Consider the following 26,208-nt stretch of genomic DNA (forward strand, 5'->3'; position numbering starts at 1 on the left):
TGTAAGTGCTGGGTTGAACCTATTGTAGACTATTCTAACTATGCTACTTGTGTTATCTAGCTTGTACATGTACTTGATGAAAGAGAAACAAAATAGATTAAAACATGTTTCTAAAACATTTATACAGAAGCAATAAAATCATCTCGGCCACATATGTACAGCTGGAAATTTGCTGGATGCAGCGTCAAAAAAACAAGCAAACACAAATCATGGGATGTTGTTCATTGTCATAATACCTCTCCTGGAACTAGGTTCATGCATGGCATAAATTGAATAAAGCAAGGTACATGGCTATGAGGGAATAACACAAGGTACATGGCTATGAGGGAATAAAGCAAGGCACATGACAATGATGGAATAAGACAAGGTGCATGTCAATGTTGGAATAAAGCAAGGTACATGGCTATGAGGGAATACCACAAGGTACATGGCTATGAGGGAATAACACAAGGTACATGGCTATGAGGGAATAACACAAGGTACATGGCTATGAGGGAATAAAGCAAGGCACATGACAATGATGGAATAAAGCAAGGTACATGTCAATGGTGGAATAAAGCAAGGTATATGGCTATGAGGGAATAAAGCAAGGTACATGGCTATGAGGGAATAACACAAGGTACATGGCTATGAGGGAATAAAGCAAGGCACATGACAATGATGGAATAAAACAAGGTACATGGCTATGAGGGAATAAAACAAGGTGCATGTCAATGATGGAATAAAACAAGGTGCATGTCAATGGTGGAATAAAGCAAGGTACATGGCTATGAGGGAATAAAGCAAGGTACATGGCTATGAGGGAATAACACAAGGTACATGGCTATGAGGGAATAAAGCAAGGCACATGGCTATGAGGGAATAAAGCAAGGTACATGGCTATGAGGGAATAAAGCAAGGCACATGACAATGATGGAATAAAACAAGGTGCATGTCAATGGTGAAATAAAGCAAGGTACATGTCAATGGTGGAATAAAGCAAGGTACATGTCAATGGTGGAATAAAGCAAGGTACATGGCTATGAGGGAATAAAGCAAGGTACATGACAATGAGGGAATAAAGCAAGGTACATGGCTATGAGGGAATAACACAAGGTACATGGCTATGAGGGAATAACACAAGGTGCCTGACAATGAGGGAATAACACAAGGTGCCTGACAATGAGGGAATAACACAAGGTGCCTGGCAATGAGGGAATAACACAAGGTGCCTGGCAATGAGGGAATAACACAAGGCACATGACAATGAGGGAATAACACAAGGTGCCTGGCAATGAGGGAATAACACAAGGCACATGACAATGAGGGAATAACACATGACACATGACAATGAGGGATTAACACAAGGTGCCTGGCAATGAGGGAATAACACAAGGCACATGACAATGAGGGAATAACACAAGGTGCCTGGCAATGAGGGAATAACACATGACACATGGCAAGCAAGCTCATGGTGATCATGATTATGATGTTGATTTTAAGTGGACAAAAGGCTGGACTATGAGAATGAAACAGTTGATGCTGGTTTGTCCTTTTTATTGATTTCCAAAGAACAAATAACTGATCACATGTTTCTTTTGGACAGAATAACTAGGCCCCTGGGACTCCTTTCATGAACCAACCTTTACTAAGGTTAACCGTAACTCCCATTCTTTAGCATTGCACCAAGGTTACTTTAATCACTTACTATCACCTTAGTGCTTTGTGAAAGGTGCTGATTTTATGTTCAACGTCAAAATTTCTATATTCAAATGTACACAGTTTGTAAAATTTGTAGACAGCTGACAGCTGGTTAAACCTATTGTCATCGAAATCCGTATTTCGTTTAACGTTTCAAGTTTTATGTGGAACATATCCGGTTTCATTCGATCCGGTTTCTGGTCAAAGTACACTTTCGTAACTCTCCGTAAGAAGAGTTCCGTCAGCATCAATGGCGGAGCTCTGAGGGCTTTTTGAGGAGAAGGCATTTTATCTGTCAATATCCCAGTCATCATAATACCAAATCAACAAACTACTGTTTATTTTAGTAAAAGAAGTATTCAAGGACATAATCAACTATGTATGGTCAAGATGAAGGTATATGTCGTTGTAATACGGGCAATTGTATTTGTTGTTTACATTTTGCGCACCAGCATCAGTTCAAAATGCTGACAAAGAAATACGACGCATTAGATCATAACTGATAGTGCATCAGTGGATCAGCTGGTGTAACTAAGGTTTTCTTAGTGAACAAAGTCCCTTGTTTATCTACCGAAAACCTACTAACGCGAACACATCAACTTCGCAATGTTTATATTTTGGCGGGTCCTAACACAAATCTGCCAGCGTACTCAATAATTTCCTCATCTTAATTCTAAATAATTTAGTCTCCAAGAGAACTGAAAGTACTGTGCCAAACAGTTGTTAGTTAAATGAGACCCAATCGTACTAAAATCGTGTCTGACACTTCCTACAAGTCATTGTTTTCGTTTTATATTTTGAAAATGCAACATAGACCCTCTTCAGAGTCACAGGATTGTGAAAACTGTCTTCAGTTAAAACTGTACTACAGATGTATTCTGGTAAATGCAGATGTACTTGCATCTCAGATCTAGACACATTACTGTCAAGTTTTAGGTTTTCCACTGCAATGTTGAAAATACTTCTGATAGATCTGACTTCACAGGGAGCTTGTTTTTGAATTAGCACATTTTTGCTACAGTTCTAGTGATGAAATACACAGAATCAGTCTATGAAATAGAATAGAAACATTGTTTCTCATTGTCAAAAATAACCTTCATCAATGTCCATATATCTCATCCTCACCTAAAATATAGGTTTTGTTCAAATTTTAGAGACATTTCAGTTTGAAACAGAAACATCACTAAATCGTTACAGAGAATATAATAGTTTGCTGTCAACATCAAAGTGATAGATCGTCTGCTTGGTGTTGATATCAGCCATTAGAAAATCATACAGCTTATGTGATGGTTAGCAGATGTAGATAGCAGGTCAATGACAAGAGTGAAAACCAGAACAATTTGTCCTAGAATTAATTCATATCTTTCAAGGACAAATGGCCTTGATTTCAGATTGTGCTGGGACTTTTCAGTATAGTAGAATGTACTATGTACTTAAAGTTAGAACCAGTGTTAAAGATGACTATCGCCAATCCCAGAGTTGCTCAGTGTTACTTTAAACAAATTCCTGGTGTCTTGTTGCAGAAATGTATGATGAGGGAGATGAAGGGGATGACCTCACTCCAGACCTGTGGCAGGAGGCCTGTTGGATCGTCATCAGTTCATATTTTGACGAGAAGGGTCTGGTACGTCAGCAGCTCGATTCCTTTGATGAGTTCATCCAGATGTCGGTGCAGAGAATTGTAGAAGATGCACCACCGATTGATCTGCAGGCAGAGGCCCAGCATACATCAGGGACACTGGAGACACCGGTGAGATATTCTCTTGGATGATTCAGTTTTGTGATGTAGCAACTTATTTTTATCCAAGAGCTTTGTTTGTGTAAGGGGCGGTTGGGGAGCCTAATGGTTAAAGTGTTTACTCATCACTACAAAATCCACTGAATCAGGTTAAAGTGTGGTTAAAGTGTTAACTCAGTTCCCCATATCATACAATGAGGGAAGCCCACTTGAGGTGTCCTCTGATGTGATATTATTGATATATTCCTTAAAACAGCATAAAACAATAATCACTCACTCACTGTTTGTGTATAATATGTTTGTTATCCTCAGAGACAATCCACATTCTTGTTAATAGGCATTTATCTCGTTTTACCGTGCTCAAAAAATCGTGGTAGGCATGTTGTTTGTTTTTCAAGGCTAGACAAATGATCTGATAATCTTGGTAATTAAAATGTATTGATTGAAACAACGCCTGTTCCATTTTGGGACTGTTTATTGTTGGCATTTTAGTGTGCAAATGACTGGTGCAGATGTGAAAGAAAGAAAAGGATCTTAATGAGTATATTCATAAATATGTCATGTACAGTTTACTTACGCTTACACCAGTTTTGCATAAACATATTAAGGAATTCAATGCCTATTTTATCCATACTAGTGTGTCTTTTTGTAATTTATGTATACTGCCAGCTGTAATTATTCTCACAAAATCATCTTACAAGACAGCTGTTACAGCCTTCAGCAATAGTTGGCTTGTTCAAAATAAAGGGGTTTTGCTTCTCTGTTGGTATTTGAATCCAGGGATCCTAAATAGAATTTCAGATGACACAGGAACTCTTGAAGTTGATGTTCATGCTGAATATGGTGAAATGTTTGTTTACCTACAATAGTGTGTCGTTTGTGTCTTGGCATAGTTTGCAGTCACGTTTGCCTTGCTACACTTTGGCTCATTATTATGATTATTATTATGATTATAGACAGAGCATACATGCCGCAATCACTATAGTATAACTCATGTCCTTTGCCTTTCAGCCAAGGTACCTACTGAAGTTTGAGCAGATCTACCTGTCCAAGCCCACTCATTGGGAGAAGGATGGTGCTCCTAGTCCCATGATGCCCAATGAGGCACGGCTCCGAAATCTCACGTATGTATAGGTTTGTTAATGTACTGTTAGCACTTTGTCACATATATTAAACAGTAGGTACACAATATTACATGGTATTTGGCCTTAGAGACTTGCTTTTCTAAATGGACATCTTTTTCAGTATAATTTTGCATTCACATGTGACTACGATGACAAATTGCAACTTTGCGCAGATAGGTTCAAATGACTGACACAGTTATTCTGTGACTTTCAGTAAGGCAATAAATGAAGTTCTCCCTGCCATGTGTCTGTGGATAGTAGGGTAGCCTTGTTGTTAAACTTAAAGCGTCATTTGTCACACCAAAGACCAAGGTTCATTTCCCCATATGGGTGCAATCTGTGAAGCCATCTGGTGTCCCCTGTGATGACATTGTTGGAATATTGCAGAAGGTGATGTAAAACTAAACTCACAACGTGTCACCAGGTACTCTGCACCTCTGTACGTGGACATCACAAAGACTGTGATCAAGGAGGGAGAGGAGTCGGTGGAGACGCTGCATCAGAAGACCTACATAGGCAAGATCCCCATCATGTTGAGGTCCACCTACTGCCTACTCAACGGACTCACAGATCGTGATTTGACAGAGCTGAACGAGTGTCCGCTGGACCCCGGCGGCTACTTCATAATCAATGGATCTGAGAAGGTGCTGATTGCTCAGGAGAAGATGGCTACCAATACAGGTGGGTGGACTTCTCATACAGCAGGCATAGCATTAACAGCATCATACACTGTCAGTGATGATATGAACCTCATCATGATTGCATTAAGAGATCAGGCACACAATAAAAGTCATTCGGTTGTAAAATTAAAAAAAAATGTTGCGATTATTACTTAAGGATTTGCTGGATCACATTTTCATGTGTCTGATATGAGAAAAAAGCAATAGGGATGTGGATGAGTGTGTTTTGTTTACTATTTTGGTGGTTAATAACTTAACAGTAGACCTCTCAACAGCAAACCTGACTGCTTATTCTCTTTGTTCCAGTCTACGTGTTTCAGCAGAAAGACTCGAAGTATGCCTTCAAGACAGAGTTGAGGTCATGCCTGGAGCACTCGTCACGTCCCACCAGTACACTGTGGGTTAACATGATGGCAAGAGGGGGATCGGTGAGTGGAATTGTCTTTGTTAAAATTGAAATATACAAATCCAGTTGGTAAAGAAGTGAAGCAGAATTATTTTAGAAATTTGACACTTAATGGCTGAAGACAAAATGAATCCTTAAATATGACTTAGCTGTTAGAGTTTAACCAGGGTACACCTAACAAGATCCTCAATGAGGAGTTATCTTTTTGTTGAGGTATCTGATTTCATTGGAGCTGGCTGTGTATTGCTGGGGTAACCGAATGATTAAGACGTCTGCTTGTGACACTGAAGACCTGGGTTTAATTCCCCACATGGGAACAATGTGTAAAGTCGATTCCTGGTCTCCCCTGCCATGATATTGCTTCTGTATTGCTAAAAGCAGCTTAAAACCACTCACTCACTCACTCACTCACTCACTCACTCACTCACTCACTCACTCACTGTGCTGCGCTTAGATGACCTTTTCCCATCTGTTTACAGGGAGCAAAGAAGAGCGCCATTGGTCAGAGAATCGTGTCCATTCTTCCTTACATCAAGCAGGAGATCCCCATCATCATTGTGTTCAGAGCTCTGGGCTTTGTGTCTGACAGGGATATCCTTGAACACATCATCTATGATTTCGATGATCCTGAAATGATGGAAATGGTAAAATTCTTTTTCAGAAGAAGTCCTCCTTGGGGTACATATAAGCATTTTTTTATGTCCATTAAAAATCCCTACGACAGTTGTAACTATTTTGATAATAAAATATTTACAAAACAAAAAACTCGTTTTTGTCTTGTGGGACCACCTTTACAGGGCCCCCCTAGGCCCCCTACAGCCAAGAGCAGGTAACTCTGGCCGTCTACCTCGCACCTCACTTTTCATGCTGTCGTTCGACTAGAAAGACGTGTGTGGTCCATTTAGATAGTTTTTTGTGCTATCTGCCTACGGAATTATGAGTGAGAAAGAGTCAGCTACTGTATGTATGGTTCCTTTTCTTTCGTACGGGCGTTAGTTGGAATTTCTTGGCTGAAATTTTCATTCATATATTGTTGTAACTTTGCCGGTCGGGTCCTATCTTCCTGTCATGTGGCAGGCAAGATGGCGGTCTTTATGGCTTCTTTTTAGTGCGGGAAGTGTTTCGCTTGCGTCTCACTTATTCCTACGTGTTTCTTATTAGTATGTTTTACATGCTAAGATGTCTTAACCCATTTGTTCTTGTTTCAGTCAAAATGGGGATGTTGGTTTTTAAGACTTTTCGTCTTTTTCATTGCATTACGCACTTGTGTGTGCACACTTGTTATTGCATTTATCCGCTTATACTTTCTTGTTTAGCTGGGTTAATGTATTTTGGCAATTTATTATCGCCCGTGCGTTTATATTTTGCATATTGTGTGTTCAATTGCGTATGTTTTCTGTACATCAGTTACCATTAGTTGGTTCTGATTGTTACAGTTTCGGGGTGCACCCAAGTCTTGGGTCTAGGCTCAGGCACGGGTGCTGTCCCCGTGGGAATGTCAGATCCAAGCTACGGCTCTGGTGTCGTTTTCCCAGCTGGCTCTAGGGGTTTTGCACCGAGCACCGGCTCGGGTGCAATTCCGCTTGCCGGCGCCGGTCCATCGGGTCTCGTACCGTTGGTCACCGGCAACCTAACTGGTGGTTCTCGAGCACCGGCTTTGCCGCCTGCCTCGGTTCCGCTCAGTGCATCGGGTGTCCCTGCTTCGGCAGCCGACCCCACAGGGTCTCGACACCCTGGTTCTTCAATGAGCCAGGGGTAGGCCGACTCGGACATCTCGGCTCTTCTGGGTCTGTTGTCCTTGTTGACGGGTCCCTTGTGCGTCGGGGTTACCGGCAACCTAACTGGTGGTTCTCGAGCACCGGCTTTGCCGCCTGCCTCGGTTCCGCTCAGTGCATCGGGTGTTCCTGCTTCGGCAGTCGACACCACGGGGTCTCGGCACCCTGGTTTTTCAGTGAACCAGAGGTAGGCCGACTCCGACAACTCGGCTCTTCTGGGTTTGTTGTCCTTGTTGACGGGTCCCTTGTGCGTCGGGGTTACCGGCAACCAAACTGGCGGTTCAAGCACCGGCTTTGCCGCCTGCATCGGTTCCGCTCAGTGCATCGGGGTCCCTACTTCGGCGGTCGATCTCACGAGGTCTCGACGCCTTCTTTTTTCGGCGAACCGACGGAGGCCGATTCGGAGCTTTTCGCTCCGTTCGTCCCCGGGGCAGGTACGTGAATGGATCGCGGTAGCACTGACCCGATTCCACGGAGTTTCGTCTTCCTGGGAAGTGTTTACTCCGTGCAGGGTAGCCGAGATCAAGGGGCTGTGCCGCAGGTGGTCGTCCCTGCGGACGCCCCCGATCCCGCGGAGTTTCGTCTTCTTGGGGAAGCGTTTGCTCCGTGTAGGGTGGCTGAGGCTCAATTGCCTATTTTACCTTCACTCCTCAGTGAGGTAATTAATCTGCTCCTGTAGGGTAGCCGTTCGCGGTTCGATCTCCCGGAGCTTGACCGGCTACTTGATGGGGGACGATGCGCTATTTGACCCTCCCGCTGTCGACGAGTGCGTGTACGCCTCGATCGCGCTTGGGGGGTCGTCTGGCCACTGCCAGGCGTCGGCTTGTCAGGGTCGCCGCTTGCCGCTTTGTACCTCATCGAACCAGGTGTTGCGCTCGGTTTCCGCTCCTTTGAGGAGCAATACCGGAACACCGTGCAGCAACTTAAGGTTGCGGTGCACTCAGCCTACCTCTCTGTCTTGCAGAGGCAGGTGGTGTCGCAGGAGGACGGGGACGAGGATTTTTCCTCGTCCACGTTAGAGCGGCAACTTACGGAGGTGCATTCACATTTGACGCGCGACTCAATGCGTTCACGAGTCAGATGATGTATGCTGTGATTGGCCTTCGTAGGTTATGGCTGTCGCCAGATATTCACCGGCTACACAGCAGGCACTGCTGTCTCTGCCTTTCCGACTGGGCTTGACCCTGTTCCCGGGGGCTTTGACGGGAGTTAGTGAGGCTGCGGAGGCCGTTAGTCAATTCAAGGACTCTTAAGTCTTTTCTTGAACAACCCTCCACCTCTCGCTCGCGGCCTTCGGTCCTCAGCTCAAGCTATCCTGCGACTCAGTCTAAGGATGCGCCGAAGTGGACTGCTCCACTACAGGCACGGAAGAGCAAGGGCAGGGGTAAAAGGAGTACCTCCGGAGCCCTCAGTTGTCCCGTTGCAAGCGGCAATCTCTGCCGTCGGCCGGGACACTTTGCCTTCTACCCGAAATTCCTGTGGGTGGTCGCCTCCCGTTATTACTCAGGGATGGCCACACGCCACAGTGGAAGCGAGAGCTTACTCCGGTGCCGAAGTCGCCGGAAAAGGTGGCAATTCTCCATGCCGAAATTCAGTCTTTACTGGACAAGGCAACTATAGAGATGGTTCCATCAGGACAGGAGACTATGGGGTTTTACTCCACTTTTTTCCTGGCAACCAAAAAGAACGGAGGGTTCAGACCCATTCTAAATCTCAAGGGTTTGAACAACTTGATAGAGGTGCCGTCTTTCAAGATGGAGACACTGAGGTTAGTGATCTCGTCTGTAGAGGCAGGGGATTGGCTTACGTCAATCGACCTCAAAGACGCATACCTCCATGTACCGATGCATCCCGATTTCAGGAAATACCTTCGGTTTTCCTTCGACGGGGTTTGTTATCAGTTTCGTGTGCTCCCCTTCGGCATCTCCACGGCGCCAAGGGTGTTCACCAAACTCATGCTTGTACCAGTTCAGGTCGCCAGGGCGCAGGGCAACTTTTGTTTCCCGTACCTGGACGACTGGATCCTCAGAGCGCTCTCCCAACACCTAAGTCGAGAATCCACACAGCAGGTGATGGATATTCTCACCAGACTAGGTTGGGTTATCTATCTTAAAAATCAATTGGTGCAGAGGCAGGATCTGGTTTTCTTAGGGGCGAGGTTCGAGACAACCCGAGGGGTGGTTTCTCTGTCCCAAGAGCGCATTTTCAAGGTACAGGGCATAGTGTTAAGGTTCCTTCAGTCCCATATTGCCTCAGCACGGACGTGGCTTCAGTTGCTAGGCAACATGGCGGCGACGGTGGACATAGTCTGGCGTGCACGTCCGAGAATGCGTTCCATTCAGCAGGCGTTAGCACAACAGTGGTCCCACTCGGAGAGCTACGAGAAGAATCTGGCTATTCCCCAGTGGTTGATACGTCACTTGCGGTGGTGGACAGATACCGGGAATCTATTCAAAGGTTTACCTCTGATGACCCCGGTACCGTCGCTCACAGTTCAGACGGATGCCTCCCTCACAGGGTTGGGGGGGATGCGTCCTGGGCGACCTCGCGATGTCGGGACTATTGTCCGACCAAGAGGCGACCTTGCACATCAATGTGTTAGAGTTGAGAGCTGTGACGTTGGTGTTCGAACGCTTCGTGGATCAGGTTCGAAGCCGAGTGGTTTGTCTAGAGATGGACAACCAGACGGCGATGTCCTACATTCTGAAGCAGGGCGGCACTGTGTCTCCGTCGCTCCTTCAGGAGGCGTGGCAGTTTTCTACTATGGTGCGATCAGTTCAGCATACAGGTTATGCCTGTGTATCTCCCATGGGTCGACAACGTGCGTGCAGATGCGCTCTCACGACGTGTTCTGGCTCCCCACGAGTGGTTGCTCGATCGGGAGATATTCGGGATTATCTCCCAGTTGTCTGGGTCGTTCTAGGTGGATCTGTTTGCCTCTGGAGTGACGAACTAGATTCCGGGGTTTTTGTTCGCGGATTCCTGATCCGAGAGCGATTGCCGCCGACGCCTTCCAGCGGGACTGGACGGACAGGGTGGTGTCGGCGTTTACGCCAATTCCCCTGATTTCCAAAGTTCTGTCTCAGCTTGCCACCCAACCAGCGCGGCTACTAGTGCTTCTCGCACCTCTGTGGCCGTCTCAACGCTGGTTTCCGGTAATACTCAGGTCGCTAGTGTAGCCGCCGGTACTATTACCGCGGCGACCGAACCTACTATCCCAGGACGGCCAGCCTCACCCCAATCCCCAGGATTCAGTGGGTGGCCTGGCCACTGTCCGGAATCGTCTCCAAAAGAGCGGAATTCCTGCATCAGTTGCAGACACAATTCTGGCTTCGTGGACGGATTCCACGAATGTACAGTGTGAGGATAGATGAGCCTGTTATGCGCGCTGGTGTGGAAATAGAGGGATTCTCGATCCCTTTTCTTCGACTGTAGTTGAAGTATTGGAGTTCTTACCGTCTTGTTTAGAATCTGGCTTAGCCCTTCTACGATTCGAGGCTACTCCCTGGCTATTTCAGCCTTCCACATACCCGTTGAGGGTGCCTTGTTGGGACAATACCCCCGGGTACAGCGTTTTCTTGCAGGCGTGGACAGACTGCGTCCGGTCGTGAAATTTGTCTCGAGTATTGGAATGGTTACCCACTCCTCTCGTTTATGACTTGGCCAACCCGTCGTTACAACTGTTAAGTTGGAAAATGACTTTTTAGTGGCGGTTACGTCTGGTAGACGTGTTAGCGACTTACACGTCATGTTTTCTGACCCGGATCTTACTATGTTCCATAAGGATCGGGTTAGCATTCGCTTACCGGATTCATACCGCCCAAAAAAATTCGATCATTCGCTTCGAATGACCGCGCCTATCGATCTAACTGGGTGCATGCTGCCTGCGTCGTCTGATAATACATACCGTAAGGTTCGTGTATTAGACGTTATGAAACCTCTTAAAGTTATTTTAAGAGAATAGCCTTGCTCCGCACGGAGAAACAGCTATTTTGCTGTTGTGGGGCGGAATGGCTGGCTATCCGACTGATACACAGACGGCATCCCGATGGATTGTATCGGCAGGCTGCAAGGTCTATATACATAAAGGCTTATCTCCCCAAAAAGGGGTTGTCAGCTCACTCAGTGAGAGCAGTGGCCACGTCAGAACCGTCATTACCAACTGAACAGACACTCACGAGAGTGTGCTCGGTTCGGTCAGTCAGTTCCCTGCAGTAGACAGAATAGTTCTGCTCAAGCTGATTAAGCTTTGTTTGATAACTATATCTGTTTGCACTCGGTGTTGGGTAACTATCCATTCCCATTTTATCGGCGGTGATATTTGGTGATGGTTTCTTAGTCCCGCCCTCTTTGGCTGGGTGCCTTACTTTCCTTTCCATTTCCCTGCTTAGCTTGCTAGTGCGGTATGGACAAGGTTCAGTTTGGCGAGTGTCCCGTACGTCCAGGTCTCCAAACTTTGATTTGGGTGGGCGGGGTTTCTCATTTGGGATTTCCCAAATTCTAGCCAATGGGCATGTAAGCTTTGACAAGCGGGTCCTCAGCTTTGTCACGCCCCCGCCTTGATTGACATCAGCGGTCAGGTGACCAGGTCGGTGCCTTTTCTATTTCCGTGTGATTGTAGATTTGCACTTCGATCGAATGGACTGTTGCTGTCAGACAGAATACCACTCCCAATTGCTTCTCTTCGGGAGTCTGTTTAATGCTTATATGTACCCCAAGGAGGACTTCTTCTGAAAAAGAATTATACAAACCTGTAGAGGTTATGAATTCTTTGAAGAATGTCCTCCCTGGGGTACGGCCACCCGCCTCCCCTCATTCTGTCTGATACGTTCAGCATGAAAAGTGAGGTGCGAGGTAGACGGCCAGAGTTACCTGCTCTTGGCTGTAGGGGGCCTAGGGGGGCCCTGTAAAGGTGGTCCCACAAGACAAAAACGAGTTTTTTGTTTTGTAAATATTTTATTATCAAAATAGTTACAACTGTCGTAGGGATTTTTAATGGACATAAAAAAATGCTTATATGTACCCCAAGGAGGACATTCTCCAAAGAATTCATAACCTCTACAGGTTTGTATAAATTTAGAGTAGTTTTGGTAATTCGGGTTATCTCATTTGATCAGTTTTTGATTGTTGTTTACTGCATCACTCAGCAATATTCCAGCTATATGATATCATTCTGCAAATAATCAAGTCTGGACCATGATCAACATCATGAGCATCTGTCTATGCATGTTTAATTCAATGACATGTCATTAAAGTCTTGAAGCCTTACCATTTGATCCCTTTTGTCACCTCTTATAACAAGCGTGGTTTGCTGAAGACCAATTCTACATCCGTGAAGGTCCCGGGGTAGAATTGGCCTTCAACAACCCATGTTTGCTATAAAAGGCGACTAAGCTTTTCGTAAGAGGCGAGTAACAGGATCGGGTGGTCTGGCTCACTGACTTGGTTGACACATCATCGGTTCAAAATTGTGCAGATCGATGCTCATGTTGTTGATCACTGGATTGTCTGGTCCAGACTCGATTATTTTCAGACAGCCACCATATAGCTAGAATATTGCTGAGTACAGCATAAAACTCAACCCACTCACTGAAGACCAATTCTAATCTTGACCTTCGTAGGTCCCATTAGAACTGGGAACAACTTATCAGTGTTTATGAGGAATCAATAGTATCAGATTCATAATGGACATGATTTTAAGTCTTGATTTGATCACAGGTATTGCAATAGTACACATGTAACCTGTCAACATCCCAATCTCACATTCCTCCTTTGTGAACAGGTAAAGCCATCGCTGGATGAAGCTTTTGTCATCCAGGAACAAAATGTGGCTCTCAACTTTATTGGCGCCAGAGGTGCTCGGCCTGGTGTCACAAAGGACAAGAGAATAAAGTATGCCAGGGAAATCTTGCAGAAGGAAATGTTGCCTCATGTGGGCGTCAGTGAGTTCTGTGAAACCAAGAAGGCTTATTTCCTTGGCTACATGGTCCATCGGTTGTTGATGGCAGCTCTAGGGAGGCGTGAGGTAGATGACAGAGATCACTATGGCAACAAGAGGCTGGACTTGGCTGGACCCCTCCTTGCTTTCTTGTTCAGAGGGTGAGTTAAATGTCTGTTCTGGCTCTGTGCAAACTGTTGTTTTGGTCCTACATGATCTTCTTTGAGGTCATTTGTTCATATTTATTAAAAGTTTGAAGACTCTTTGTCTTGTTTTACTTTCCAGCATGTTCCGTAACTTGATGAAAGAGGTACGGATGTATGCCCAGAAGTTCATTGATCGAGGGAAAGATTTCAACATGGAGTTGGCCATTAAGACTCGCATCATCACAGATGGACTCAAGTACTCCTTGGCCACAGGCAACTGGGGCGATCAGAAGAAGGCTTCGCAGGCCAGGGCTGGAGTGTCTCAAGTTAGTACCCAGCCAGATCGGGGTGTCAGGGTGATTACAATCCATACCATAGGTGCCTTTGGGTAGCATTCCTGGAGTTAGGTTTTTCAGTGCAGAAGACGGAGAGTTATTGTTGGTAGCTGCGCAGACTTAGGGTGTCCGTTGGTAACTGGTCAGACTGATGGTGTCTGTTGGTAGCTGGCCAGGCTTGAGGTGTCTGTTGGTAGCTGGCAATAGATTTTGTCTTCATTTAATTTTTTCAGTTCACTTGTTTTGAACAATGTTTCTCTTTGACAGGTGTTGAACAGATTGACATTTGCCTCCACCTTGTCTCACCTACGACGTCTCAACTCCCCCATTGGGCGAGACGGTAAACTGGCCCGACCTCGACAGCTGCACAACACCCTGTGGGGTATGATCTGTCCAGCCGAGACACCCGAGGTAAGGTTTTTATTGAACTACACTTTCTGTGAAATCCTCTGTTGCTTTATGACTGTAAACACCTTAAACATTTTAAGCATAGAGCATGTAAACTGGGAGGTAAAGTTAAGTGGTTTCATCACCAGCCTTCAAAGACAAGAAATTAGTTTTGAAATGGTACTTGCTTCCCTGCTTAGTGCAAGGGTAATAGACAACGACTGGTCAGGTGATGTCAGAAAACTGTGACTGAGTAGGGTGTTCTTGTTTAATGTGACCTGGTATCTCATGGACCATAAAACTGACATTAGCTGGGACTAGTACAAGCAGACACATAACACAGGAACACATAACACATTGGATTTTGGATATTGTGTCGATTGTGCTCACCTGTGTCTCTGTGTTTGTCTGAAGGGTGGTGCCGTCGGCCTGGTGAAGAATCTTGCTCTGATGGCCTACATCTCTGTGGGGTCACAACCGTCCCCCATCCTTGAGTTCTTGGAGGAGTGGAGTATGGAAAACCTGGAAGAAGTGGCACCATCCGCTATACAGGAGTATGTAGCCTTCTCCATATATAGGATTCAGCCTGTTCTAGGAATGATTTAAAAAAACTGGATGAGAATAGGGCCCAGTACCACATGCTTGTAAGTCAGCTAAAATGAGACCTCTGTTTCAGTGCGACCAAGATCTTTGTGAATGGGTGCTGGGTCGGCATCCATCGTGACCCAGACCAGCTGATGGCCACTCTGAGAAAGCTGAGAAGAGAGATGGACATCATTGTATCTGAGGTCAGTCATTGTTTAACACTGGTGGCACATTGTGTCCCAGAACAATTGACTTTTAATAGAATATTACGTCGGAGGTCAGTCATTGTTTAACACTGGTGGCACATTGTGTCCCAGAACAATTGACTTTTAATAGAATATTACGTCGGAGGTCAGTCATTGTTTAACACTGGTGGCACATTGTGTCCCAGAACAATTGACTTTTAATAGAATATTATGTCTGAGGTCAAATATTATGACTGAGGTCAGTCACACCTTGTTGTGTGTGGTATGTTTCCAATATTGTGTTTAGGATGCGTGGCAATTTTGATTCTATCAGGACATTGCATGTTTTCTAGGTATCCATGATTCGCGACTTCCACGACCGCGAGATCCGTATTTACACAGATGCAGGACGTATTTGTCGGCCACTGCTGATCGTGGAGAATCAGAAGCTGTTGCTGAAGCAGAGTCACATCAAGCAGCTGAAGCAGAGAGAGTACAACAACTACAGGTAATAATCACTGTAATCCTGGAGAACAGACCAGATTGGTCTCCTCACCTGCAACATATACCGGTCATGACTGACTGACCAGTGAATATCCGGGTTCGAATAGGCCTGCAGCAACCAGTGGTAGTAGGCTCGCTGACTTGGTTCACATGTCATTATATCCCAGTTGAGTAGATCAATGCTCATGCTCTTGATCACTAGATTGTCTGGTGACTTGATTATTTACAGACTACTAATGTAGCATGCATATTTGCCGAATCCATTGGACAGCAACAAACAAAAACGTAATTGGCGGGGCAGACATTACTCTGTCATCCTGTGGAGGTTCGATAGAATAGGTCACTTTTAGTGCTTTGTTTAGTAATCATTACCCCTGATGGCATGGACGTTTATTACAAATAAATACACTGTGTACTGGTGATTGGGTGCCTGGTCTTGATGTGTGGATTTGAATCTCGGATGGGTCTCCACCCTGTCAAGTACAAGAATCTGTTCTTTATTGAGAAAGGGAAATGCTAAATATGTGTTTCATATGCTTACAAAGCATGATGTAACTAGTACAGTTTAAAAAATGTGTTACAACTCACTGATGTCACTTTCATCATTTTAACTGGTATATGAGTGATCCGTGAATGTCCAGGGTAGAATAGGTCTTCAGGAACCCATGCTTGCCATAAAGTATGACTATGCTTGTCGTAAAAGGCGATTAACAGGAATGGGTGGTCAGGATCAAAACTTGGTTGACGTGTCACTGGTTCCCAGTTGTGCAGATCGATACTCATGCTGTTGATCACTGGATTGTCTGGTCCAGGCTCGATTCTTCACAGACAGCTGCCATATAGTTGGAATATTGCTGAGTGCGGCGTATAATTGTAGATATGTTTATCTGCACTATCAGTGCATGTTGCCAGCTCCAAACAGGGTTTGTGATACTGGAACATGCTCATATTCCTGTGTATCATGGCAAGTGATCTCTGTCCCCAGTTGGCAGGACTTGGTGGCAAGCGGCGTTGTGGAGTACATTGACCCAGTGGAAGAGGAAACAATCATGTTGGCCATGACTCCAGATGACCTCCAGGAGAAGGATTCGGCGTACTGTTCTACATACACCCACTGTGAGATCCACCCTGCCATGGTGCTCGGGGTGTGCGCTTCCATCATCCCATTCCCTGATCACAACCAGGTACAGACTCATCAAATGCTGGACCTGTCTTTGAATAAAAGGCTGAAAGAGTCTTGTATTCTTTATCAGCAACTGTTTATAACTGGTAGATGTATGAGTGTATTTTCATGTCTTTTGTTTGTCTGAACATCTTAATAGTGTTTTGGGCTTAAAAGTGGAGCCATTTGAAATAAAATGAATGAGTAGAAATGTCATAAAGAATTCCAGTGAAAATATCAGATCAAAGTTCTTTTTCACAGAGATGAGCACTCTTTGGCTTATGTTTGTCTTTGATAGTGTTGGTATTAGAAAATCCTGTGAAATCAATAAAATACATCCTACCTCTTAGTTTGTAATCGAAATATGTTTGTGGTTTGATGTTAAATTTGAAGCTGACATGACTATGGAGTTCTTGTACACTTAAGACGTGTGGCAGGCTGTATGCATGTGGAGAGTATATTACTTGTGTCTATGTTGCAGTCTCCCCGTAACACCTACCAGTCTGCTATGGGGAAGCAAGCCATGGGTGTCTATATCACCAACTACCACGTGAGGATGGACACCCTGGCCCACGGCCTGTTCTACCCGCAGAAGCCCCTCGTCACCACACGATCCATGGAGTATCTTCGCTTCAGAGAACTGCCAGCTGGTAGGTACAAACTGGTGTTCAGATTGTCATACTGCTGTACACAGTGACATAAACGTGTATTATTCCATTAGCTGTCTTCCAAGTGGGTAATACTGTGGCACTGTTTGTAATACCATTGATTTACTGTAATTCTATTGCACAGACTGTCATATCATAGCAGTGACTGTCATGCCATTTACTGTCACTCCATTGCACTGTCTGTCGTTCCATTACACTGTCATACCATTGAACTGGCTGTCATACCATTGACCTGACCATCATACCATTTAACTGGCTGTCATACCATTGACCTGACCATCATTCCATTGACCTAACTGTCATACCATTACCCTGTAATACCATTGACCTGACTGACATTTCATTGCATTGCTTGTTATTCCATTACACTGTCTTACCATTGACTGAACTGTCATACAATTGACCTGACCATCATTCCATTGACCTGTCATTCCATTGCACTGTCATACCCTTGACCTTATTGTTGTACCATTACATTGTCATACCATTGACCTGATTTTCATACCATTGACCTGTCATACCATTTTACTGCTAGTAATACCTTTGACCTCACTGTCATACCATTGACCTGAGTGATACCATTGACTTTTCTGTAATGTTGTTGACATGTCATACCACTGGCATGGTTGTCATAACATTGACCCTGCTGTCATACCATTGACCTATCTGTCATACCATTGACCTGCCATTCGATCACACTGCGACCCGTGAAGGTTAGGGGGTAGAAAAGGTCTTCAGCGACCCATGCTTGCCATAAGAGGTGACTATGCTTGTCATAAGAGGCGACTAACGGGATCGGGTGGTCAGACTTGCTGACTTGGTTGACGCATGTCACCGGTTCCCAATTGTGCAGATCGATGCTCATGTTGTTGATCACTTGATTGTCTGGTCCAGATTTGATTATTTACAGACCGCCACTATATAGCTGGAATATTGATGAGTGCAGCGTAAAACTCAACTCACTCACTCACTCTCACTATTCTTACAAAATCATCTTACAAGACAGCTGTTACAGCCTTCAGCCATACCTGGCTTGTTCAAAATAAAGGGGTCTTGCTTCTCTGTTGGTATTTGAATCTTGATTATTTACAGACCGCCACCATATAGCTGGAATATTGTTGAGTGCGGCATTATACTAAACTCACTCACTCCATCGCACTGCTTGTAGTATCATTGACCTGACTGTCATTCCATTAACCTGATTGTCATACTACTGATCTGACTGTAATACCATTGCTTTAGTTTTTCTGAGCCAGTGCTTGTGCCCGTTCCAGGTATCAACTCTATTGTGGCCATTGCCTGCTACACTGGATACAACCAAGAAGATTCTGTCATCTTGAACCAGGGAGCCATTGACAGGGGATTCTTTAGGTAGGCAGCCACTAGTCATTGGGGGTTGTTCAGCTTGACCTGAGCTACTCTACATATGCATGACCCGGGAGGTCAAACGGGTGGTTGGGTTAACTTCATTAAATAGGGGAGCTCGCTGCCTAAAAGCCCAAATAGGAAACATTAAACCATCTGTAGCTAATTGTTTAAAGAAAGTTACCACATTGCTGATGATTTCTTGACACTGAGATGTCAAATGCCGACCTTGTCTTGGCTGCTCAGACATGTCAACAATCACCTGACAAAGGTGCACCCCTTCACAATAATAGACCCAACCTGTTGTGACACGGTCACGCAGTGCATTAGTATTCACTTGATCAGGTCACACTGAAGAACCTGTAATAAAGACATACCAGTGATGTAACTGTCCTGATGTGATTGATTGTTTGCTTGTCCACACCACCAACCACAGGTTGGTCAGGTTGAGGCTCAAATACTTGGCAGGCACATTGACTTTTCTGTGTGTTTTGTTATGTAAGATGGAAAATGGATTTTGAAGTATGGTAGTTGAATGCATCCTCTCCAGGGTATATGTTCCAATAAGTCTCCACTATACCCTGGATGCATCTGTGGGATAATTTTATTACCTCCCTTTGCTGGCTCCGCTTTCTCACAGTAGCCCATCAGTTAAGCTGACATTACAACCGAACTTGCCAGTGTCAATAAAGAAAGTGTTTAGCAGCGGTGAAGGTTTGTTAGCAGTGTGACTCAGATTTGGGGAAAATCATAAGGACATATTGATAGGTCCAAAAGTTTAAAAATATATGTGCCAGAACTCCTCCTAACTTTTTTTACAGGACCTCTGCATGGTTTGTATTTCCTAGTTTAAAAAAACCAAAGTGAGTTGAGATTGGTTCACTCATCTTCCCAGTGTGGAGACTGGATTGGATAAAAAGCTAGCCAAGGGAGGTAATAAATTTATCAGGCTGAGCTGTACATGCTTCCAGGCTATTGTGGAGACTTATTGGAATGTATACCTTAGAGATATCAAAGATTAGTTGAATGTGGCATTCAATCAATCAGGCTTTCTGACAGTTAATTCCGGGTAGATGAGGGAAATTGAATGGTCTTACAATGTAATGCTTGCCAGGGAACCCCCACTACTGTTTGGACTGATCTTAATGTATGTTTTAATATGATCATCCTAATTTTATCTGTCAACTGAATCTGCTTTCAGATCTTTTTTCTTCCGTTCCTACAAGGATTCTGAATCTAAGAAGGGCCTCGATCAAGAGGAGGTGTTTGAGAAACCAACCAGAGACTATGTGCAAGGTAAACATGCTGACATATTGGTACAATGTGTGAAGCCCATTTCTGGTGTCCCATTGCTGGAATATTGCCAAAAGCAGCATGAAACTTAAACTCATAAAGTGGAGTTGTATGTAGTAACAGCTGATATTTTACAGACAGTTTTTCATGCTCAGTAAGGTGAAATGAGCTGTAATGTCTGCTCGTCTTGTATGTAGGTATGCGGCCAGCGACGTATGACAAACTGGATGATGATGGCATCATCGCCCCGGGAACCAGAGTGTCTGGAGATGATGTGTTGATTGGGAAGACAATCACACTCCCAGCTAATGACGATGAGGTCAGTCTGAAATGATATGGTATCAACGGAGTTTAATATCTGTATAATTAGATATAAGCAAATAATGGGTTTACAGTAAAAACTGTCAGAAATTATTAACTTGAAAGTAAGACATTGCTCATAATATTAATCATTGGTTTGTCCATCTTCATTACTTAAAACCTTTGTCATATATTTACGATATTGCTAACTGTCTTACTGTCCTTTGTCATTCAACGTTGTTTTCTCAAATGACATAAAAACTGTAAAACATGTTTTCAACTGTTTGTGTTGCAGCTTGAGTCCACAGCCAGGAGATTTTCCAAGAGAGATGCCAGTGTCTTCATGAGGAGAACTGAGACAGGCATTGTCGATCAGGTGAACAATTCAATCTCTATAAATGCTTTGTTTATACAAAATCAGAAAGAATAACTGGTGCCATCAGTTCAGTGCATAGATTGATGCTCATGTTGTTTATAACTGGATTGTCTGGTCCAGACTCAAGTATTTACAGACCCCGAACCATATAGCTGGAATAGTCCTGCCTGAGTGTGACATTAAACAACAAACACCAAGTAACATGTCTGTGATGGGGTAGAATATGCCTTCAGCAACCCATGCTTGCCATGAAAGGTGACTATGCTTGTCGTAAGAGGCATCTAATGGGATCGGGTGATCAAGCTCGCTGACTTGGTTTACACATATCATTGGCTTTCAGTTTTGCAGATTGATGCTCATGTTGTTGATCACTGGATTGTCTGGTCCAGACTTGATTATTTACAGACCACCTCCATAAAGCTGGAATATTGCTGAGTGCAACATAAAACTGAACTCACTCACTCACTCTTTTCTGATGTTGTAGGTGATGGTGACCATCAACAATGATGGCTACAAGTTCTGCAAGATCCGAGTGAGGACGGTAAAGACGCCTCAGATCGGAGACAAGTTTGCCAGTCGGCATGGACAGAAGGGTACCTGTGGTATAACATACAGGCAAGAGGTATGATAAAGGTCACTCAAAACATTTTCAAACTGAATTTATGTCCTCTACATTATAGCAGTCAGACTGTCTTAGTTATAGTGATGACTGTTATGACACACATTAAACAAGAATGCTATGCATGACAAGCCTTTCAAAATCTGGGATAGAATTGATCTTCAGCAACCCATGCTTGTTAAAAGGATTGGGTGGTTAGGCACTGCTGACTTGCTTGACATGTCATCATATCCCAGTCGTTGGATCACTGAATTTACAGACTGTCGCCGTGTAAAAGAAACTTGTGCATGACATTGTTCTATTACTGTGATTTCGAGCCTGTACTTGGCTGTCGAAACCTCTTCTTCACTGATTCTGAATCTCAGTACATAACCCTTTATCATGTGTTTCTCCGAGTAGTATTTGGCAGAGATAATGTCGGCCTTCCTACCACATCATAGTACTAAGGGTAGTAGGGTAGCCTAATGGCAAAAGTCTTCACTCATCATGCTGAAGATCTGGTGGAGTCCATTTCTGGTGTCCCACTGTCGTGATATTGCTTGAATATTGCTAGAAACAGTGTAAAACAAAATTCTTACTCACTTTGACTATGCTTTTTGTAAGAGGGGACTAACGGGACTAACGGGATCAGGTGGTCAGGCTGACTTGGTTGACACATGTCATCAGTTCCCAATTGTGCAGATCCATGCTCATGTTGTTGATCACTGGATTGTGTGATCTAGACTCAATTATTTAGAGACCTCCGCCATAACCTGAAATATTGATGAGTGCGGCATGAAACTCCACTCACTCACTCACTCACTCACTCACTCACTCACTCACATTACTGAAGTATCATTCACAGTATCATTGCACCGAACTCTCTCGCTCATGTATGAAGGAAGTTAAGGATTATCTTTGTCCTGATGTAAGACTTGTTTGTTCAGGACATGCCTTTCACGTGTGAGGGGATCACCCCTGACATCATCATCAATCCCCACGCCATCCCCAGTCGTATGACCATCGGTCACTTGACAGAATGCCTACAGGGCAAGGTGGCCGCTAACAAGGGCGAGATAGGCGATGCCACACCTTTCAACGATGCTGTCAACGTACAGAAGGTGTCGGATCTACTCAGTCAGTATGGCTATCATCAGAGAGGCAATGAGGTAAGTGTGTCATAGAGGATAGTTTCAGCTTGGAATGAAGCCTCTGAAAGACAGGATTTAGGTACTGTGAAAAGAAAATCTGTCAAAGTTCATTGAAAGACCTTGAAAATGTAGGATCATTCTTTGGTTTATTTAAATATATTTTATTCACAAATGTGAACAAGATTGTGGACAAGTTATCCTACTTAAAATAGTATCTTAAAGAGACTGTCAGTGAATTCCAGAAATTGATAGTAATTACTTTTCGTGGATATTGAAAATTTTACATGAAATTTGGCCTTTAACTGTATAAATGTTTGTAAACTTATGAAGTAAACCTAAGGTTTTATCTGTCCATGCCGACCCATGTAGGTCCCGGGGTAGAATAGGCCTTCAGCGACCCATGCTTGATAAAAAAGGCGACTATGCTTGTCGTAAGAGGCGACAAACGGGATCGGGTGGTCAGGCTCGCTGACTTGGTTGAGACATGTCATCGGTTCCCAATTGCGCAGATCGATGCACATGTTGTTAATTACTGGATTGTCTGGTCCAGACTTAATTATTTACAGACCTCCGCCATATAGCTGAAATATTGCCGAGTGCGGCGTAAAACTGAACTCACTCACTCACTCACTCACTCTGTCCATGCCACTATTAATTTTCATTACCCATATTTCCTTCAGTCTCTGAGAATATTTGTGTTTTAACCATCTTGTTTCATGTAGTGCTGATACACATACCTGTTTAATTGTAACCCTTAACGGTTTAGTCAAGGTATGTTATGACCCTGATCACTCTGATGTTGTTTTTCTCCTGTGTGAAGGTTATGATGAATGGGCACACAGGACGGAAGCTGAATGCCCAGATCTTCTTGGGTCCCACCTACTACCAGCGTCTCAAGCATATGGTGGATGACAAGATCCATTCCCGTGCCAGGGGTCCTTTACAGATCCTCAACAGACAGCCTATGGAGGGAAGATCTCGGTAAGAGGAAGGAGAAGGGATTGTAGTTTTAGTGGTTTTCCGTACCTACATACAGATACTAACCCTCGGGTTAAAATTGGTCTTCACCAACATGCTTGTTGTAAGAGATGACTAATGGGATTGGGTGGTCAAGCGTATTGATATGATTGACACGTCATCACATCCCAGTTGTGCAAATCGGTGCTCATGCTGTTGATCACTTGATTGTCTGGACAAAACTTTATTATATACTGACAACCACCATATAGCCGGAATGTTATTGAGTGTGGCGTTAAACAATAAGGAATATTGCTCCCAGCTGTTGACCATTGTCATCCTGTCCATGCCTTATTTCTTAAGTTGTTAGTACAGCTGACATGAAGTTGGCACAAAACAACATGCACTTCATTCCACTCAGGGCCAATTAACGGTGAATCTTGTTGAAAGAAAACTGAATGCTCTATATCTAATACATCACTTGTGGAAAGACGTAAATTAATGTTGACATTGTTGATGTTTTTCAGTGATGGTGGTCTGCGTTTTGGCGAGATGGAGCGAGATTGTCAGATTGCTCATGGTGCCTCACAGTTTCTTAGAGAGAGACTCTTTGAGGCATCTGACCCATACCGGTGCCATGTGTGTAATGTCTGTGGCCTTATCTGCATAGCCAACCTTCGCAACCAGACGTTCGAGTGCAGGGGCTGCAAGAACAAGACACATGTAAGAAAACATTTACATATACAAGTCAACTCCACTGACAGTATCCATCTCTGGTGTTCCCCGCTGTCATATTGCTTGAATATTGCTAATAGCCATGTAAAACCGTACTCAGTCGCTCCGCTGATAGCATAAGCATGTGTAGCAGACTGCATGTTTATGCAGGAGTGGAAATAACATATTGCCTGACATCCCAGTCCAGTCTTTTTTTTCCTCCAGGCATACAGATTTGTATGTGACGCAGTACTTGTGTCCAGTTGACTTTCCGATGTTAATTATGTTTCTTACTTTAAAAAAAAATGTCAACAAGAAAATTGGCTGGTAAAGTGGAATATTATCAGGACAAGTGATTTTACATGTGCAACTGTGCCGGAGTACTGTAGCAATTTTTATGTTATTTCCACCCCTGGTTTATGTGATAATTCTGTTTTGATATATACTATAATATTTGAACTGTCCACTTCAGATTTTGTTTCACTTGGTGACTTGTGATTCACCCTGGGATTTTTCCATAAAACATAACATGCACTGTATTGTATTTGGTGTTGGTTAGTAAATTGGTCAGAGAGGTTGTGACCTCAGCAATTTATCACTCACCTATGGTGTCATTATACAGGGTGATGGGGTAGCCCCGTGGTTAAACTGTTAACAAGTCATGCCAAAGACCCAGGTTTGATTCCCAACTGGGTACAGTGTTGAAGCTGATGTGTGGTATCTTCCACTGTGATATTGCTGGAATATTGCTAAAAGTGGCATAAAACTAAACTCACTCAGCTCAGTGTATGATATGATGAAGCTTGAGTTTGTCATACACAGATCATGTGGATAGATGTCTCTGGTTATACCTCATGTACTCGTCTGTTCACATAAGGATATAGCTCGGCTGACATTACAGTGTTTCGATCATCCTTAGGCCAGTTGGTTTCCACTTGGAATAACATCATATTCTTATTTTCCAGATTTCCCAGGTGCGGATTCCATATGCGTGCAAGCTGTTGTTCCAGGAGCTGATGTCCATGAGTATTGCACCTCGTATGATGGTCATTGCCTAATGTGTGTGTCAGGGAGGGAATTTGTCAGTGAGCTCCTGACAAGAACAGCATGGAATCAGTTCACAGACATTCTATTTCATCCATTAACAGTTAATGATCCAAAGATGGATGCTCCTGCATTCATTGTGCAGTTTTCAATGTGGTGACTGTAAAATCTGATCAAAGAATATGTTGATCAAAAAGACGAGTTTCTGCAAGGTGCATGTTGCTATATCTGCATGTACTGTGGAGAAGGTATTTGAAGTGCTGTAAGCTGCAGTTCCTGGGTTCAGTTTAGGAAAGTATTTTCATATTGTGTCAGAATGTTAGGCATTTAGCACTCCCCAGGATTGGTGAGCAAAGCTAGCAACTTAAGTGCTGGAATGTCATGTTAAAGGTCTGTGTTTGATTTTGGATTGGGTCATCGAGTCATTTTCTGGTGTCCTCCACCCTACGGATTTTCTAAAAGTGGAACAAAATACTCTTGCTACAGGCTTTCTCGAGCCATATTTACATGCTTGGAGCATGCTGTTGCCATTTGGTGAACAGTCAAGAGTTCTAAAAACATGTTTAATGTTTTTCAAGAATACACTCTACTCAAAATATTTTAAGGATTACTAAAAATAGTATTATAAAAACACTGGTTCAGGACATTTGTAATACATGTTGCTATGTGTATACATGTATACATATACACACATATGAATACATATACAACGTACATTGTCATCGGATCATGTTAGGTGTAAATTATTCATTCCCGTCATCATGTCATTTAATTATGTTGATATTGTACATATTTTCAACCTGTAATTAAAGCTTCATGTCAATATGGCTGTTTGTTGAAGACTTGTCGTTCTCTATGATTACTTGTTTGCTTTCCAAATATGAAAGGGACAACTGGACAAGTGCATGGCATGAGAATGTCATACCAGTTTTGCCAGTGTTATGAGATAGACATTGGTTGCAGACCATCAAGGAATGCCATCAGTAATGCTGACTGTTGGCATTGCATATCTATTAAAATGTCCTTTTCAAAACATCTACATGGAAATTTCTGATTCAATGGCATTATTTCAATACCGCAGCATTGTGTAGACAAAG

At 43.7% G+C, this 26,208-nt stretch overlaps 1 protein-coding gene across 1 annotated transcript; it reads left to right on the forward strand.

Annotated features, from left to right (window-relative positions):
- The first annotated feature begins 1,883 nt into the window (after positions 1-1,883).
- On the forward strand, positions 1,884-25,938 carry LOC137266463 (DNA-directed RNA polymerase II subunit RPB2). Its single transcript, XM_067801964.1, has 23 exons — positions 1,884-2,076; positions 3,204-3,430; positions 4,430-4,542; positions 4,967-5,223; positions 5,529-5,650; positions 6,108-6,272; positions 13,186-13,502; positions 13,627-13,813; positions 14,090-14,233; positions 14,624-14,763; positions 14,886-14,997; positions 15,333-15,487; positions 16,469-16,667; positions 17,127-17,295; positions 18,588-18,684; positions 19,880-19,974; positions 20,169-20,290; positions 20,567-20,647; positions 21,132-21,269; positions 22,193-22,414; positions 23,217-23,377; positions 23,881-24,076; positions 25,033-25,938. Exons 1-23 carry the CDS (start codon positions 2,058-2,060, stop codon positions 25,123-25,125), a joined length of 3,531 nt encoding a protein of 1,176 aa, XP_067658065.1. The 5' UTR covers positions 1,884-2,057; the 3' UTR covers positions 25,126-25,938.
- Positions 25,939-26,208: the final 270 nt, after the last annotated feature.

The sequence above is a fragment of the Haliotis asinina genome, chromosome 15, assembly GCF_037392515.1.
Source record: "Haliotis asinina isolate JCU_RB_2024 chromosome 15, JCU_Hal_asi_v2, whole genome shotgun sequence".
NCBI lineage: Eukaryota > Metazoa > Mollusca > Gastropoda > Lepetellida > Haliotidae > Haliotis > Haliotis asinina.

Coding starts and splice junctions, on each gene's coding strand:
- LOC137266463 (XM_067801964.1), top strand. Junction 14,764..14,885: donor GCACCATCCGCTATACAGGA/GTATGTAGCCTT, acceptor CCTCTGTTTCAG/TGCGACCAAGATCTTTGTGA. Junction 24,077..25,032: donor GCTGCAAGAACAAGACACAT/GTAAGAAAACAT, acceptor CTTATTTTCCAG/ATTTCCCAGGTGCGGATTCC.